Genomic DNA, 19,438 nt, shown 5'->3' on the forward strand with positions numbered 1-19,438 from the left:
TTTTTTCTTGTTGATTTTTTTGAGTTCTAGATAGATTCTGGTTATCAGTCCTTTATCAGATGTGTAGAGAGCAAATATTTTTTCCCATTCTGTGGGCTGTCTATTCACTCTAATGATAGTTTCCTTGGCAGTGCAGAAGCTTTTTAATTTGATTAGATCCCACTTATTTATTTTTGTTGCTACGGCGATTGCTTTGGGGGTCTTCTTCAAGAATTCCTTACCTAGGCCGATGTCTGAAAAGGTCTTCCCAACATCTTCATTTAGAATTCTTAAGGTTTCGTGCCTTAGGTTTAAGTCTGTTATCCACCTTGAATTGATTTTTGTGAGAGGTGAGAGGTAGGGGTCTAGTTTTCATCTTCTGCATGTAGCTATCCAGTTTTCCCAGCACCATTTATTGAAAAGAGATTCTTTTCCCCAGTGTATGTTTTTGTCAGCTTTGTCAAAGATTAGATTACCATATGCAGATGGTTTCATCTCTGGATTCTCAGTCCTGTTCCAGAGGTCAATGTCTCTATTTTTGTGCCAGTACCAAGCTGTTTTAGTCACTACAGCCTGGTAGTACAGCTTAAAGTCAGGTAAACTGATACCTCCCAGTTTGTTCTTTTTACTTAGGATTGCTTTGGCTATACAAGGTCTTTTCTGGTTCCATACCAAGCGTAGAATTATTTTTTCCAGATCTGTGAAGAATGATAATGGGATTTTGATAGGGATTGCATTAATTCTGTAGATCACTTCAGGTAGTATGGACATTTTAACGATATTGATTCTACCAATCCATGAGCAAGGTAGGTTTTTCCATCTGTTTACATCTTCTACAATTTCTTTTTTTAGTGTTTCGTAGTTCTCCCTGTATAAGTCTCTTACATCTTTTGTTAAATATATTCCTAGATATTTAATTTTCTTTGAGGCTATTGTAAAAGGAATTGCCTTTTTGATTTGATCTTCTGCTTGACTGTTGTTGGCATATATGAATGCCTCAGATTTGTGTGTATTGATTTTGTAGCCTGAGACTTTGCTGAATTCATTGAAGACACAGGTATTTGGTGGGCATGGATTATGATAAGGAGGTAGAAATGGAGATTCAAAAGTAGAGAGAGGAGTTGAAATTAGAAGGTGCATAAAACTTCTTTCAAAAGTCTTAGGAATAATTTGTCAGGGATTTAATATCTATGCTTGACAGACCTTTTAGACCAGTGGCTTAAGAAAGAGAGCACTAATATTTCCTTTTAAGATCACCAAATATAAGTAAGAATTACTGGAGACAAATGTATTCCTATAACCCTCAACAAAACAACAAACACACATGGTTGGAGCCCATTTTTTCTCTCTGCTGATTGTCTCTGAAAAAGAAAAGTTTCAGTAAAAGCCAATTAAAAGTGATCTAACTGCCACTGGGGAGAATATACTCAATGCAAATCAGAAAAAAGTCTGGGAATTCAAGGGAGTTTAAGAATGAATAAACCTGAGTCGATCTGAAGTCAAACACTGATATACTGACCTAGTCTAAAGATTTCTTAAATGTATTATAGATCAACTGGAATATCATTGTTAGATTGAGGATTTTATTTATTTGTTTTGGCTGCTTGAGGTAATTTTGGATGCTTACATTTTTAAATATTACCTTTAAAAGTCTTCGAATGCCAGATTAGTCCAGAATAGAGGCTGAATGTAGTGCCACAGTAAGTCTAGAAAGAATACTTTTCAGTACCCTTAGGACTCTGCAGGCATGGGGGTGAAGTGGTGTGCCAAATGATAAAACATGCTCCCCATAAGAGAAGAGCATTTATTTCCTATGCAACAGCTTTGTCACCATATTTAAGTGAAAATGAGCACTGCTGGGTTGAAAAGAAAATGTGAAGTATATTCATTGGCCTCCTAGCATTTTTCAGGGGACAGAGATGGAAATGAAGCAATTCCTCTTGACCAGAAATTATTACAGTAGCACATTTTATATATGGCTTAGTTGCTTATAAAGTGCTTTCAGATACATTACATCATTATATCCTTACTAACTCCTTGGGAGCAAAGAAGGGTAAGAATTATTAGGAACCATTTTAGAGATGAAGATACTAAGGCACGGGGGAGTTAGGCACAGTTAGTGATGGGAAAGTCAGGGTCTGAATGTTCTGAAGGCATTTCACAGCCAGGTGAGTGGTAGAGTCAAGGCTCCAACCAGGTTTCCCATCCTCTCCCACATACCTGTCAAAGCTCAAGTTAGAGGACCACATTCTCCCTTTAAAAAAGGTTTTCTCCAAATAAGAAGAACTATCAAATTTATCATTTCTTCAAGCTTTACCCATGTTCTCTGTCCTATGAGACCATGAAAAAGAGTGAACAAGAGAGACATTATGTCCTATGTTTATGTTAAGAGGCATGAGGTAGACACTGCTTTCTTTTCACACAGGTACTTGCTTCAACTGCCATCCACCGCCCAGTCCTATCTTATACTTGCCTCCCTTTGCTCTGCTCAACCTCTCCCAGTGCAAAGATCCTTTGACACCAGCTGGCTCTGCAGTGGAACAAGTATTTATCTCATACTTTGACTAGTTACACCAGGTCTGCCTCGTACACAATCTTCCCGAGTGCTAAAGCTGATGGCTGTGGGCAGATGAGGACAGTGGTGGTGACACAGAGACTGTCAGATGTGGAGCCTGAAATCCTGCTAGTCCCAGCCAAAGCAAACCTTCCTCCTTCACTGGCAGCAAATTTTTCATGCCCTGCTTGAAGCCATCTCGCTGTGTCTGCAGCCTGGGGGCCTCCAGGTACCAGAGGCACCCACCCCAATACAGCAAGCAAAACTCCAAACAGCTTGACTGGAGAGTCACTCAATTCTGCATTTATGACAGACAGTTATTGAACATATACTATGTGATAGGCACTGTGCTAAGGAGGAAATGGGGGGTAAAAAAGAAAAACAATCCTTGCCTTCATGGAGTTTACAATCCACTTAATGCCTGCCTTTAAAGACATTATTCAGAGAATCATACAAATACATTGATATTAAAACTGTGATAAATTGACAAATGACTTTCAAATGAACTTTATAAATTGTTGGCGAATGAAGAGAATGATTTCGATAGCCTTTCAAGTTAATTTTTCAATTCCAGTTTACTTTTTTGGAGAAGAGCAAGCCTAAGGAAAGCAGAGGAGTCATGTAGTGGAAAGAACGCTGCACAAGGAATCGAACATTAAGGGTCTCGGTTCTGGTATTCTCTTATCTGAGGCACATTGCTTTACTTCTCTGGGCTTCATCTGTCTTGTAACTAACGCCTGGAACATTATCTGACATATAGCAGATGTTTAATAAATGAATATTGGTTGAACGAGTGAATGTGCTATGTGAAGATTCAGTGTGAAGAATTCTGCAGTTCACCGTGAACAACAAGAAATCAGAGATGAGAGCAATCAAGTAACAAAGATGCCTGTAATGTGCACGTATGCCCCGAATGAAACCTAGTAAATTGTGTCAAAGTGGCCAAATGGCCAGCAGGAAAACGTGGGACTTTGACCACTTGTAATACTTTCTCATGACATCCCTCAGGCTTGAATTTTATTATAATTTAAATTCAACAAATGGACTTTTTCTGATTCCAACTCAGTAGGCTAGTATCCTGGCTAGCAAACTCACTGGTGCCATTCTAAGCCTTCTCTTCAATATTTACAGAATAAAAGGCAACTTCGGTCTGAGCTTTGAGCACATTAGATTTTGACAGCTTGGAAATGTCATTCTCAAAGCAAGGACTTTTCACATGCATAGAATTCTGGCTCTTAACTATTCTATAAATGCAAATGCAAATATCCTTGACCAGAAAACCTTGAGCATCATGTTCTAAGAATGTTAGTGAGATTACATGAAGTTCTTTTTAACTGTATTAGTTTCCATCCAACATCAACTAAATTGAATTAGAGTAAAGTGGGGAAGGCCTAGGTTCAAAAGGTGGATGCCAAAGAAGTCACATTTTAATTTCATCTCCAGCTCTCACTTATGGATGCTTTCTAGCTGTCAGCCAGTCAGTCAGCAAGCTTCACTCCAAGGGAAACACGCTGGGTGTCTGGCCATCCAAGAATTAAACATGATATGACTGGCATATTTGAAACTGTTCAGAAACACTATGTCTCAGCCAAGCCCAGTCTTACATGCTGGGTCCTTTCTGCCCTGGGCCTCTACTCATAAGGTTCCTTTTGCTTAACAAGGACCTTGCATCTTCCCTCTCACACGCACACAAACTGCAAATCCCATCTATTATTCTGTCAAGAGTACCAGAATACATTGATTAGTCTTATTAAAAAAGACTCCCAAGGACATAAATGTGCAAAACTCAAGGAAAACTAAAGAAGAACAAAGGAGGCTCAGAGAAGAGAGGCAGAGAGAGAGAAGCAAGGACAATGGTAACATGGTAGAGTGACCAAAGTGCTTTTAAGAACAGTTATTTAAAATCAATAAGAAGTGGTGTGTTCTGAGACATTACCTAAGTGCTCCTTCCCCACCACTGTCCCCCTACACCTTCACCAAAGTCAGCTACATACATGATTTCTATATGTGCACAGTACAGGAATATAGAGAAGGGGCTCAATCCAACATCTGGGGTACAGGACGTGGAAGACAGTATCGTACAGCTTGGAGGAGTAACAAGAAACTAAACTAACTCAGCAGGTGCAGGAACTGACAGCCAGAAGGGAACTTTCGCTGAAAGTTCAGAAATATACAGAAATATACTCCCAGAAATATATGGAAATCCTGGGGTCGGCTTTGGATTTCCTTAAGTTGTGGAATGACAGTTTTGAGCTAATTATAAGGGACAAGAAGGCCTTAAGTAACATCTGGGAACACATATGCGCTTCAGCATTTAGATCAACTATCTAATCAGCTCTTCTCTGAACACCCACAACTTTACTATTGCTGCCCCTTGCATAGCTTTTATCACTCGTACCTACCTCCACCATCAGCCCCAAACACTACAAACACCTTCAGGGGATCACAATCACGTTTGATGGCAAATGTCTGCCTAAATATCTGTCTCCCTGGCTAGAATATGTACTCTATGACTATTGGGTCTGCATCTCATTTATGTTTCCCATTGTAATGTAAATCCCCATTGCCTGACACAAAGATTAACACACATATTAATAAATATTTAATAAACATTTTTTAAAAATTAATAAATATATGTACAATTAAGAAAAGATGAATTGGAAGGAGAATAACCTATGACTATATATTATTTTCCCCTTGAAAGACTTTAAACTCCTGAGGACAAGATTCTTGCATTTACTCACTTACTCATTTATTCACCCTAAAAATATTTTTGGAGTGCCAGATGTTATGTTTGGAATATAAGACAAACACTAGCTTCTGCCCTCATGGAGTGTATAGTCTAGAATAGCGGTCTCTTCAAAACACAAACTAGGGGTACCCAAAGAAAACACTGGAACTTCAAGTCTATTTCTATTTATTTTGCATCTTTTTAAAAAAATAAATCTTATAAAAATAATAATAAATTAATACTTAATAATGACATCTCCCTCATTTGGTAACTATGTCACATGGTCACATGTCACCTACGGTATGTGCAGTATCCTGAGGGAAATGAGAAATCCTGTAGATCCTCTTTTATTGGTTTCACTTTCAGCATATTATGACATATTAATATTTTCATTTGCTGATGTTCAGTTAAAAGAACTAATAGATTATAAGGATTATATATTATACATTATAATACATATATTATATATTACAGTTTATGCCTTATATAATCATATTAGCATAATTATATATCATAACATGCTGTTGTGATTCTCTGACCTCAAGTTTACAATTTTCTTGGGGTGGAGGGACAGCATGTGTAGAAAATACATTGAAAACCAACCAATACAAATTATTCAAAGCTATTGTAGCTGCTGAGCATGAAACGCTTCATAGCACTTCACTACCCACTCTCTCTGTTTAGTCTCAAAGCTCTCCCCAGGAAGACAAAGCGGGCTCTTACCCTGGCGCTCACTTGCCGTTGACCATGGACATGCACCTCAGCCTCTGTGAGCCTCATTTCCTTATCCTCTACCCCTTAGACTTACAATACCAAATTAAGATAATACACTTGAATGATTTAAAGTAGATAGTATTATTCGACCAGGGTCAATTTTCTTGCCTTTCTTACAAATATACAGAAAGAATCCATACAGAAAGAGATCTGAGCCCCAAATTCAAATATTCTACTCAATTACATATTTGTACCCGCCACATCTTGTTAGAATGCTGCTTTCGGCATTGACCTCACTATCAATTCTGCTCAGATAGCACCGAATTCAACCATATCTGTTGAAAGAATGATCAAAAGGGATACATTATGGAGATGGCGGGCAGCCCCTGCACACGACCAGTCTCTACTGCCTGTTACTGGCACCTGCTTTTCTCTTCTTTCCTCTTCTTCCCTGGGAGAAAGTTAAAGGCTATTAACCACTGGTCTGCAGCAGAGGCTTCTGCATCTTCTCACCATTAAGGACACCTTGCAATAATTTCCTCTCATGGAGCCAATTTCTCAAAGTATTTAATTTACCATCTTTATTAAATAATGGATAATTCATCGCTCCCTCACCTTTCATTAAATGAATCCAAACTATAGCTGCCAAACAGAGTCTCTGTAAGTGTAAGAGAGCAGTGAGCTCACAAGCATAGAGGCAAAATCTTCAGCCTGGGCTTTAGTTAGGGAGAACAAGGCATAATTTCCTTTAAGATTTTTCCTTTGGTTTCCTTCAAGGGCTACCAGTTGGTAACTACCAGTCAAGCATGTGCTAAGGTTTACTTGTATGCATTTCATGATACCAATTTGAAAATCTACTAAAACTGAAAGGACATACATGTTCTGTGCTGCTACTTTTAGCATTGGCTAAAGCTCAGAAAATAAGGGGCCTCATTTTCCCTCTTTCTATGGTGAAGCATCTTACTCATAGTTCAAAGCTGTAACAATGCATTAAATTGAAAAGCTCTCGGTTTAGACATCATTTGCAATTTTAAAAGAAGATAAACCTCTCTATGGAGTTAACATGATCTGTGAATGTGGGACATGCTAGGAATCAGATATCCTAATGAACTTTGTCTTGCTCACTTGAAATGGAGAATTAACCGATTCTTTTAAATAATTCAGAAATCTAAAATGAAAGGGATGAGGTGCAAATTTCTAGTGTACTGCACAAAAAAAATGAAGAATGAAAATAAGCATTTTATGTTTTCAATAAAACTACACTCCTACATCTTTTGCAACTGAAATGCTTTCAAATTTATTGGCAATCATAATTGTTTTATGCCATCCAACAAACATAATGGCATCTGGTATAAATACCTTACAACTAACCTCATTTTATACTTTCCACCTCCAGCAGAAAAATCAAATGAAAATTTAGCCCATTGTTTAAAAATATCCATTAAAGAATCACATAATACTTGAGACTGTAGAAAAATGAATAAAGAATGTTCATAAAAAATAAGAATGTAATCTTTCCATAAAAATGTTATTTTGCCAAAAAAAATTGAAAATAAAAAAAAGACGTCCTCTAGCGCACGGTTCGTGTCCATGGGGGAATGAGATAGATGAGAAAGAAGGTAGGCTACACTCTACTGAGTATCTATTTATGGATTATTCCAAGTGCTGGGCACTTTATGCAAACATACATACATACAATCCACACAGAAACAATCCTGTTAGTTCTGAGGATGTAATTAAGTCTGTGGGTGCCAGAACAAGGCCGAAGCAGATACCTGGGAAGATGAGATAAGAAATAAAGGAAGAGGTGAAAATCCTAGATGAGAGAAAAACAAGAGGAAGTGCAAAGGAACTAACATTGTTTGAGCTCAAAACAAAACAGCAACAAGAACACATTTCTTGGGAAGGTGATGACATACCACCTTATAAATGAGGAAACAAAAGTCCAAGAGTTTAAATTACTTGCCCAAATTGACAAAATCAACAAGTTACAGATTCAGAGTTTGAATTCCATTCTTTCCATAATGTAGTGTAATGGTTAAGCAATTAGACTCTGGAGTTGGAATGAGTTGGAATACTCTTTATGCCTTCTTGACTGTGGGCAAGCTATTTAAACTCTTTGTGTCTCAGTTTCCTCATCTGTAAAATGGGCACACTGAGAGCACCTATCTCCATAAGATTGTATTAAGATTACATAAGATCAGGAATACAGAACTCTTAGCACAGTACATGGCTCTGGTGGCCATAAACAAAAATGAGCTACTCAGATCACCAGTTGCAGGGAGCATAACTAACTGCCTGACAGCCCCAACTGCCACTCCTCTGGATCTACCACCACACCTGTTCAAAGGCCACGCTTCCTCCAGGCTGCTTCCAGCCAATGACTGAGCAGAGCATACCAATGCAGGCCCATTCATATGGGACACAGAACTCTACCAACAGGTGACTTTGTCTCAAGGACACTCCATTTGGCCTGTCCAAAACTTTCTTGGGAGCATATGCTGTCTGGGGTTCTTCCAATCCAGTTCCCCATTCTTTCCCCTCTCCTCTCCCACGTGTCAGAACTGTATTCCAGCCTGAGCTTCTTCCAGTTTACTCTTGCTCGCTCCTCTTTATATTTTCTAGGTGTTGTCCCAATACATCTCTTGCACATCTAATCCTATGAGGATATATCAGTCTTGGAGGACCCAAACTAGCATACCAGCACACAGAAAGTCCACAATGAATGTAAGCTACTATCATGATTATTATCACCAAAATCTTTTTTTTTTTTTTTTGGTCATTATCTGGCTCTAAATCCCAATAGAGTTTAACCCTATTTTCCAAAACTGTTTTCCTGAATCTGTCAGCATTATTCTTTCTTACAGTAGGAAGGTTCAAAAATCATACTGTTTTTCTGATATCTTCAGACAAGTTTTGTCATACCTAGAAAAACAGTCCCAATTTGAAACGAAAACATACATTTAGCTTTCCATTATAGTCTATGAAAAACATGGCACCTTCACCTCCGAATGTGGAAATTTTGAGTGCTCTATTATTTGACTAATTTTCTATTTTCATCATCTTTCATGAGGCAAAGAGTCTGCCAATAACTGGATGTGACAAGATATACTTCCTTTGCATTTGCTTTTAAAAAGTGAGTCACACACTGTCACAATGGCTTACTCAATTAATGCACCGCTAATTAAACTTATACACTTACTTGCATAGGTTGAGTGGCTTTCAACTACTGTATTGTACCTATTGACTTTGCCTTACAAGTGGTTTATTGTTCCAAGAAAACTATTGGGCTAGGTACCAGCAGATGCGGGAGGAATGGAATTTAAGCAGTCAAGTCATTGGAACTTTGTGGTACTCTTCCCAGGTTTCATTTTCAGTAGGTTAAATTCCAGCGGTTTGACCCTTTGTGATCAGTGAAATCATCACAGACTAATCAAAGCTTTTCATACACCGCTGTTACTCTTGCCTAGGTAACTTCCATGGGAGTGTGTGGAGAATTACAACTGGTTGCCAGACAAAATACAGGACTTGGTTTAGATAAACAATGAATACTTTTGTTGTTTAAATATAGTGTATGTGATACTGTTAATAAAAAAATATTCATTGTTTAACTGAAATTTGAATTTAACTTGGCATCTTGAATTTTTATTTGCTGAATCTGGCAGCTACTAAGGAGCGAAATCCACCTTTATGGTAAATGTACTTGAGACCTGGGGGGTTATCATCTAATGGTGTCGTGACATAGGAGTGAAGATGAAACCCTACAGATTTAGACCTCCTTTATGGAAAAGGAATCGTTCGCATGAGTGGGTACATGAAGCCAAATATTCCATGCAAGTAACTCATCTTTTAGTAATACATGCATAGGGGAAAACCTTTAGGGATACTAAAAGATATTGCCACAGCAGATGAGAGTCTCATTCCTTAACAAAGCTATGAATTAGACCTTTGTTTACAACTCTGCACTAAACTCTGTGCGTGCTTTGCTTCCCACAGAACACCCAGTATCTAGAACAGCATCACATCGTAAGGGCTCAGGATATATCTACCAAATCAAGACGTGAGTGGATTTTTGCACGCATTCCTCTGCAGAGCACATCACGGCTTGTCAGGGATTTGTCAGGGCCCCTCCCCGGCCTACAAGGTCCAGTGTGGTTTGGCTTCCTACTATTCTCATCTCAACTACTCTCTCCCTCTTTTGTACCCTTCAAGCCACACCAGCCGCCTTACTGTTCTTCCAGCATGCCTCAGGGCTTTTGTACTTACTGTTTCCTCTTCCTAGAATAAAAGTCCCTAATATCTGCTCAGTGCACTTCTTCACCTTCTTTAGGTCTTAGCTCAAATGGCAATGAATCAGAAACGTCCTGACTACCCTATGTAAAACAGCACCCACATCCTCTTTTCTTTATCCCCTTATCTTGCCATATTTTCCTTCATAACATTTAATGCTACTTGGCATATGACATGTATATTAGTTTATTGTCTGTCTCCTCCCCTGAGAAGGTAAGCTCAGTTAAGAGCAGGATTTTGTCTGTTTTGCTCAGTGCAATGCCTAGAACATGCCTGGTTCTTAGAATGCACTTGATAAATATCTGCTGAATGAATGAATGAATCATGCCTTTTCCCGTTTGCTAGACTGTCAGGTTCTCAGGAGTAGAACATCTGACCCATCTCTGTATTCCCTCAACACATCCAATATATAGTCTAAACGTACCCAGCAGATTCTTAATAACTATCTGTTGAATTACTTATGAGAAAATTGAGGTACAAGTCTTTAAGTAACTTGGACAACTGATTTTCCCTTAACAGATGCTCAGTGTCAGGCTTTTAATGGCAACTCTCTTTTGCTAATTTGACCTATTCGGAAGCTGTGATTTGGCTTCTCCCTGTTCATCTCTGAGTTTACAAGTGCTGCTTGCTGAGAAGCTCTCTGGTTGCAAAATACCTACAGAGATCTAAGAAAACACACACTTTCCTTCACGGAGAGATAGTTGGAAGGCTATCCCTGTTTTGATGGGCCTTGCCACAATATTCCTTACTCTTCTCTTTTTGGATATTTGCCATGTGATGCCTGCAAATAAAGCATCTGAGACTCCCTCGTTCCCTTCAGGTTAAAATCAACCAAGTACAGAAATTAACAACTGAGATGGGGCAGAGCAATGTGCAGTAACTACTACCCCTCCCCCATCTCTATTTGAGCTATCCCAGTAGATTTCCTGAATGACAAGCTAATGCCAGGGGAACAGAGTTGCCTGGAGCTGAGTAAAACCTGAAGAAGAGAAAAAGAATGAGGAAGCTGTAGGGAGAAAAGGTGCCAAAAATCCTTGTGGCCACATGAATTTTTCTAGCAGACAACTAATCAATCTGGATTAGTAACTCTAAATCCCTAAATAAATTATTTATATTACATTCCATTTACTAATATTATCCACAAATGGATAATTTCTTCCAAAATATAATGTACAGGCTTAAAAACAACAAATTCACATTCAAATTTAAAATCAGAAATGATGCTATTATTTGTGGCAAGGAAAGTTCATCCGCTGTTCCCGACCCGAACCAGCCCCCCTGATATTTCACCACGCTGATCCTTAATTGATGGGGAGGTATGGAAAGTGGCCATTAGAAGTGGTCCTTCCAGGGCTCTCTCTGTCAAAGGGTCCTGTCACACTAGCTCCAGGCTTAGATTGCAGGGAAAACACAGCAATAGCAGATGGAGCTGCAGCCACGCACCAGGTGCGCCTTCTCCCGCACTGTGATTTGATGACGGCTCCGCATTTCTTTCTTTTCTGAGCCCAATTCAAATACTGCATAAATTGTATTGCCTCATATTTTCATATTTTTAGACTCCCGATCTATGGATATATTTACACAGTCCCATATGAATTATAAATAAATGCTTTAAAAAGCTTTTCTACTTGGAATGTTACATTCGATGGGCACTCCTGGGTCTCTCCTGGGACAAGAGTCACAGGCACAAATGAATTTGAGGGCCAGAAAGAAATCCCTTTTTTTCCTTCTTTCCTCTGTAACTGTTCCTGTGTGAAGGGTTCCAGGGGTGGGCGAGGGGAAGATGTCTGAAATAGACCACCCAGCCAGTCCATTTTAGAATTTGAAAATCAGGGAAATGGGATCTAAAACGTTTCCTATTTTGGCTACTAGCCAACTAACCTAAAGTCTGTTCAGCTAGTTCCCCTCTACATGCAGACAATAAAATAATCATAAGGTGTGAGGATAAAACTACTTCTTTAGGGTGGACTACTTCTTTAGGGTGGGCTTGGTGGCTCATGCCTGTAATCCCAGCACTGTGGGAGGGCCCAGGTGGGAAGATCGCTTGAGCTCAGGAGTTCCAAGCTGACCAAGATCAAGCCTGAGCAAGATCAAGACCCTGTTTCTAACAAAAAATAGAAAAAATAAGCCAGGAGCGCCAGCGCACATCTGTAGTCCCAGCTACTCGGGAGGCTGAGGCAGGAGGATCACTAGAGCCCAGGACCTTGAGGTTGCAGTGAGCTATGATGATGCCACTGCACTCTGGCCCAAGTGACAGAGCGAGACGCTGTCTCAAAAAAAACCAAAACAACCAAAAAACCCCACTTCTTTAAAAATTGCTACAAATCTTCCCCTCAGCTCCCCATTTTTCAGTTGAAAAGGTGCCTTATCCACACTGGATCCTGCACATTAGGCTCAGCAGAGCCCACTGCATGACGCATGTGGGGGCAGCTCCTAGCCCAGGCTGGTAGCTCAACCTTCAGAAGGCAAGACCCAAGAGTTTCCTCTGTCTGGAAGCATTTTTAAGGATCCACCGCAAACAATGATGGGTCACACCTACTAACAATACTGAAGAAAGCAGAATTCACCTAGCTTTCAGACTGAACTTTCAGATCAAATCAAATTCTAGTTCCCTAGTCTCTTAAGGAAGAGAGACTAGCTCCATTGCATTGCTGAAAATTCATCAGTCAGAATTTAATTATACAGATCTGAAAACCAGAAAGCATTTCAGGCTTCAATGTCTCCCTGAGTTGAGACCTTTACATATTTTAGAATATTGATCATTACTGTTATTGCTACTATTTTGGTGGTCACTCTACTGTGTCTGTCCCTGCAGGGTTTTTTGAAAGAACACTGCAGAGAATAACTGTTGCTAGGTAATTGTAAAAGAAAGTCATGCAAATTACGAAATATTGATAAAGTATATTTACAAGTCAATGGTGCTAGAATGCTCCTTCTTTCCCAATAAAATGTAAACTATAAGGCTGCATTGCCTCCAAAATTCCTAAAATGACCCAACTAAACAACACATTAATCAAAACAGTTCCTAAAACAGGCAGTCCATCCAATAGTGGCAATTATTGCAGTTCGGAATTATCAATTTTATTTTCCCTTCCCACTATATATTAATATTGCAACATAATATTATATCTACTGTATATTTGAGGAGGTAGTGAAAACAATTTACAACATTACTCAAGAGGGCCTGTAATTTTTTATGAGAACATTATCAGATAAAAGAATGTTTATCCAAAAGAGAAAAAGAAATTTGTAGTTTTCTTATGTCAACCCCAAATTACAAAGCAAATCCTACATGTAAATCTTAAGTCAGGAAGTCAGTAGCCTTGGAAGTTATTTTGTAAACATTGAAAATTCAAAATAAGCATAGAAATGAGTTAAACAATAACTAATGAAATACCAACAGTTGTGGTTGAAGAGAATTAAGTTCCTTGTTCATTTAGCAACAATTTAACGATACCTGCTTTAACAATTCAAGATGGGAATGGCATAAATGAAGATGGTGAACATGATAGCTAGATTCAACCAATACTCCAGGGTGATTTTCACATTGGCAGGTAGAGCTGGAAATTTTCAAAATCTGGGGCAAGCATCATGATTAATGGCCTTCCACTGATTGCAAAGACCCATCTGAGGGTTGATGCCACCAACATATGTGCAACTACCAGATAAATGAGGAGGAACAAACGTAATTAAACCTAAAGAAACTAATCTAAATACCAACTTTGATATCTTGTTATAAATATCCCATTTTAGAAACCACTAAGATAAGGTTATTATTAGCAGGTGCAGGTGATGAGAGAGGGTAAATAGAAGGAAAAAAAAAAAACATGTGAATATAGCTCTCCTTTTTCTGGCAAGGGAGCCCTACATTTTCTTTTTTTAGTTAAGGGTGCTTTCACTGATAACAGCAAGACCCAGTGGGGGGTTTGTTTTCCCAGCGCCAGCGTTGGCCTATGCTGTTGCCTCAGACATTGATTCCATGTGGCCAACAGAAGCGTGTCTTGAATTAAGGAGGATGGCTGTCACATGAGCTTTTCCCTCATTAATGACTGACCGGATGCAGCACAGAATGCAAGCTTTGAAGGACTGTTCACAGGCCCTGTAAATAGCAAGCAGGCACTTCAAATGTTCTGTCCCATCAATACTTTCAACAGTAGGCAAAGTACATCATGGGAATTCACAAAGGTGGTTTAAATGGGTGTTCTAAGTCAAAGTCCAACAAGTAAGGCTTAAAACCTTCTCAAAAAGTCAGAGAGAGGGGGTTTCAGCAATATGCAAAAGGATTAAATGAATGACACTAGTCAGATCTGGGAACATTGAATTCCATTCCCTGCGGTAATCAAGCATCAAGCATAAACTGACATGATGGTATTTCGCACATTTGACCACACCTGCACACTGGAGGGGGAGGGGGAGGAGGGGCGGAGGGACAACTTGATCTACTCTGGCCATTAGTACCTAGCCCAAGCTTTGGCTTCCTAGTCATACCTGTGTACCCAGGTGCATGCGTCTCTGTATAACCTTCCCCATGCCCAAACTACAATTTCAGCTTCTCCAGGGTATTTTGTTTGTTTTGTTTTTTCCTAAAATCTCTTAGGAAATCAATAGTGAGCAGACACTCAAAAAATATTTGGGGATAATGACAATATATTCAACTACTTATTAAATTTATTCATTAAGCAAATGAGTACCAGGTACCCACTAAGTTCAAGGCACAGAGTTAGGTGCTGTGCAAGATTTTTTAAAAAGGAATTTGTCCTGAGTCCTACCCTTAATCAGCTTATAGTTTTTAATAAGCCAGATTCTATTTGGTTTGCGTCAAGGAGAAACTCAGCTAAAGTTAAAGACATCTAGGAGGAGTCCCTTCTTTCCAGAATCATCTTCTTCTCGAGCACTCATTCTGAAGGTTCCAGTAACTCTGAATTATTACTTTTGCAGTTCTTTGGTTCTCAAACTCACGGGAGATGGGCAGAATGTGAGGACAGAACTAAACAGTAAAACAGACATGGCATTGTGGGGATTGTGGGGAATTAAGAAGGAAACCTATACCGGACATTTTAGAACAGAGTAGGTATCTACAAAAGATGTCTCTAAAAGTCTTGATTTATTTCTGACACTATCCCCTTCCACTCCAAGGCTCCCAGCTTTTGACCTCCTGAATATGTGTACTCATCACAGATATGACAAGCTTTAACTGAAGAGTAGTAATGGTTACCTTTCGTTGAGTCTTTACTGTGAACCAGGCATTATGCTATTTTGAATGCATATTCTCATTTCAACACTCATGAGCTAGGTTCTTTTAGTGCTTCTGTTTTACTGATAAGAAAATTGAGATGGGGCATTAACTTACTCAGTCACCCAGCTATTATTTAATCTGAACTCAGGTCTGTTTGACTTCAGAGGCAGAGTTTTTAACCACTATATTATACCAATTCTGAGTTTCAGAGATTCTGATATTTTATCTCTGGGCTTCAGATAATTCCTTCAAAATTCCCATCTAATGCTCTAATTGGACAAAGATTTGTTTTCTTTTACAGTTGAGTCTTAAGGGAGTACAAGAAAAGAAAGCAAAAATTCCACAGGAAAAACAGACTAGTTGGACAGGGAAGAAACAGCTGCATCCACTTTAGGTAAAGTTACATGGCCTACTTTACAGTTTTGGATGAAATAGCATGTTACCATTTGTCTATTCATTCTCCATGGTTTACTGGGGAAATACCATTCATTTCCCATTACCTTTTTCAAGAGCTGTGATAAAAAGAATATTATTCTTCCTTGCATACATATATGCTAGAAAACAAACAAATAAAAACCTAAACCTTTCAGAACTCATCTTCATAACCTGGAGTAATGAAAAAGAGGGAAGACTCTCTTGATCAACATAACACCAGAGAGTAGAAAAGTTATCTAATGCATGTAAATATCTAGATCTGAAATCTTCATTTATTGCCTTTAGGGATTATATGCCTTTAAGGAAGAGAGAAAATCATTTTTCCTTCAATAACTTCATCTGAGATTGACAAAAGGGACATAGAGGAAACTTGAGTAGGCTAATGTTTCTTCAGTTGGGGTTGTCTAAAATAAAGCTGCTTCTACTTCTTTTTCTTTGAAATAAATAGAAATTTGAAAGCTAGGAATTTATTACTTTATCTCCCCGATATTAATATTTTCTTCCTTAGAATTCACATGATCTCCCCAAAATGATACCTTGAATCCTTGACATAGCACCAAGTGATTTGGGGTTAAATGTGAATTTGGCTAGTATCTCCATGCCTTTGGCCGAAAAATCCAGGCTCAATCCTGGGTGCTTTTTGGAATGGGAAATACACAATATCTGGATTGCAGGCAGCTCCAGAAAGGCATGCCAGGCCTCTCATGCTCTCAATATATATTTGCATGTGAACAGCTTGTCGGCCATTTTATGAAGACAGATGAATCGCAGGCCTGCTAGAGGGGCAGCCAGACCTAAATACGTGAACCACACACCCCTACAGCCCACAAATTTTTAAAAATGAAAATAAAATGAATATCTCTGGATATATCTTTAGGCTGATTATATACAAATATAATACATGAAAAAATGAAACATTTAAGGCTATAAGTCACCCATAAGTCAAGTGGAAAATAAAGAATGAAACAAGTCTATAAATATCACTCTTTAAAATGTCAACAAAAAATAAGATGTAGCTGTTTATGACACTAAAAACAAATCTTCGGAGATCTCTCCCTCTCTCTCTCTCTCTTTTTTTTGCTGGCTGCTTTAAAAAGACAATTTTGATAAAGAAAATATCACCGAAATACCAGGATGAGGAGAGGAATGGCCAGCTGGTCCATAGTTACTGCTAGAGCCCAGCGATGTAATAAAGCAGTGGTCCCCAACCTTTTTGGCACCGGGGACTGGTTTTATGGAAGATAATTTTTTCATGGACCAGGGGTGCGGGGATGATGGTTTCAGGATGATCCAAGCGAGTTACATTTATTGTGCAGTCAAACCTCTCTGCTAATGATAATCTGTATTTGCAGCCACTCCCCAGCACTAGCATCACTGCCTCAGCTCCACCTCAGATCATCCTAGATCCCTCGCATGTGCAGTTTACAGTAGGGTTCGAGCTCCTATGGGAACCTCATGCTGCTGCTGATCTGACAGGAGGCAGAGCTCATGCAGTGATGTGAGCAATGGGGAATGGCTATAAATACAGATGAAGCTTCACTTACTTGCCTGCCACTCACCTCCTGCTGTGCGGCTGGGTTCCTAATAGGCCACAGACCAGTACCAGTCCTTGGCCCAGGGGTTGGGGATTGCAGTAATAAAGAGTTTCCTACGCTTAGGAAATGAAACAAACTCTGAAAACTTAGTGATAGGATGTCTAATGTGGTAAACTCAATTCTCCATCCCATGACACCAACATAATTCAGTTTATCTATCTTTTCAAAAAGACAAGGTGATCAAAATGGAAAAATATAAAAAAAAGTACAGAACAACGAAAGGAAGAGAGACCCAAGGAATGAGGTCATTCAAAGTAAGTGAAACAGTGTGGTAGGATTATATTGCCAAGAAAAATAATTAAGAGTAATATTGAACCACAGCCAACATTTTTTTTTAGTCTATACTCTATGAAAGATACTATAAGCACGTTATACCTATTACCTTATTTAATTCTTCAACAGGTAAGTAATATTACTACCCTATTTTAGAGAAATAAATAAATACCCTGAGACGTTAAATAGCCTATTCAATATTGCTGAAGTAAAAAATAGTAGAGGCAGAATTTGAATGCAGGTCTGACACCACAGCCCGAGCTTTTAACCACATTCCCCCCGACAGGCCCCTCGGAGTAAAGCATTCTCCTTACAGCCTTCAGGTCTAACACCAGGAAATACTTCAGAATTTTTTGAGATGACATCTGTGAAAGTACCTAACACGATATTTAGTATATTAAAGGTGCTGCCAACCCACTTCTCTATTTTTATTGAAACATGGTTTTACTCAATCTAAAAGTCTAACCCATGACAATCTTTTTCATACTTGCAGTGAATACCACACATTTACTATTTTACCAGATAATATTATGTTCATATATAATGTATGTGTTCTAGTTTGATTAAGTTTCGGCAAAAGAAAATTTATGTATCGATGCAATTGAGGAATTTAATACTGTATAATTTTAGACAATTTAAAGTGAAAACATCCTCAAAGGCAGAGATTTCTTAAAGCAATTATTAGCAAAGGGTTGAGCTCCCAAAAGGCCTCAAAAATACTTGTGAATGAATGATCTTAAATCACTAATGAAAAAAAATCATGGGACATTTGCCACTTTAAAAGGAACTAAAATGAAATGAAAAGGCCATGGTTCCTCACTTAATGTTGTAAAAGAATCTGATTTGTTAAGTCAGCCCCACATCTCATAGTTTAATTGGGTAATCAACTTTCTTGGGAATTAAGGTTCTCATGAGCACCCTGAGAGTGTGCAGGGGTCAAAGGGAGCGGAGTGTTGAAGCTGCTAGGATGATCCAGAGAACAAAGAATTTGCCCTGTTGAAAGAAACTGACTTGAGTTTCTCCTTGAATTTTCAAAGTTGTTCCTACTGTGGGACACCCATCGGGCAGACCCCAAAACCCTGGTACTTGGTTGGCTGCTGGCTGCTGTGGCCTCTGAATGCAGCAGCTAGAGTCCCAAGCTAAACTTACCATTTTCTGGCTGGTCCTTAATGTCAGCGTCACTTGGCTGGCTGGGACTTTCAGATTGACTTGAATCTGAAAAACATAAAAAATACAGCCAAACATTACAGGGTCTGTGAGGGAAAGTGGATCAGAGGTGCCAGACTTTCTCAAAAGGTTCAACCTATAAACTAAGAATGAGAATGTTACAGAAATGACATGATAAATGGAAAAAGAAAAGATGGAAAGAGAAAAGAAGGGGGGTGGGAGGGGGAACGCGGCAGTAGCCTGTGCCTTTAAAGAGGACGCTGGGTTTTGTTTACACCTCCAGTGGCGTTTGCTTTGTGCCAGATCAAAACTTGAAGCTCTTCAGAAACCACTCTCTTATAGAGAGACCATTTCCAAACAGCTCTTCTCCACTATTTATACACTGGAGTCTGATAAAGACTTCATCCTTCATTACACACATCTGAAGCTTGATTCAGAACATAATAAAGTGTCAAAACATATTT

At 38.9% G+C, this 19,438-nt stretch overlaps 1 protein-coding gene across 4 annotated transcripts in view; it reads right to left on the bottom strand.

Annotated features, from left to right (window-relative positions):
- The window catches only part of NFIA (nuclear factor I/A), a 369,436-nt gene that overhangs the window by 150,830 nt on the left and 199,168 nt on the right, over positions 1–19,438 (bottom strand). For all 4 annotated transcript variants that reach the window (XM_012639455.1, XM_012639454.1, XM_012639453.1 and 1 more), the window contains exon 3: positions 18,957–19,022. In XM_012639455.1, coding sequence (XP_012494909.1) covers positions 18,957–19,022 — 66 coding nt within the window. The remainder of the gene's footprint in view (positions 1–18,956; positions 19,023–19,438) is intronic.

This window comes from Propithecus coquereli, unplaced genomic scaffold (assembly GCF_000956105.1).
Source record: "Propithecus coquereli isolate 6110/MARCELLA unplaced genomic scaffold, Pcoq_1.0 Scaffold14, whole genome shotgun sequence".
NCBI lineage: Eukaryota > Metazoa > Chordata > Mammalia > Primates > Indriidae > Propithecus > Propithecus coquereli.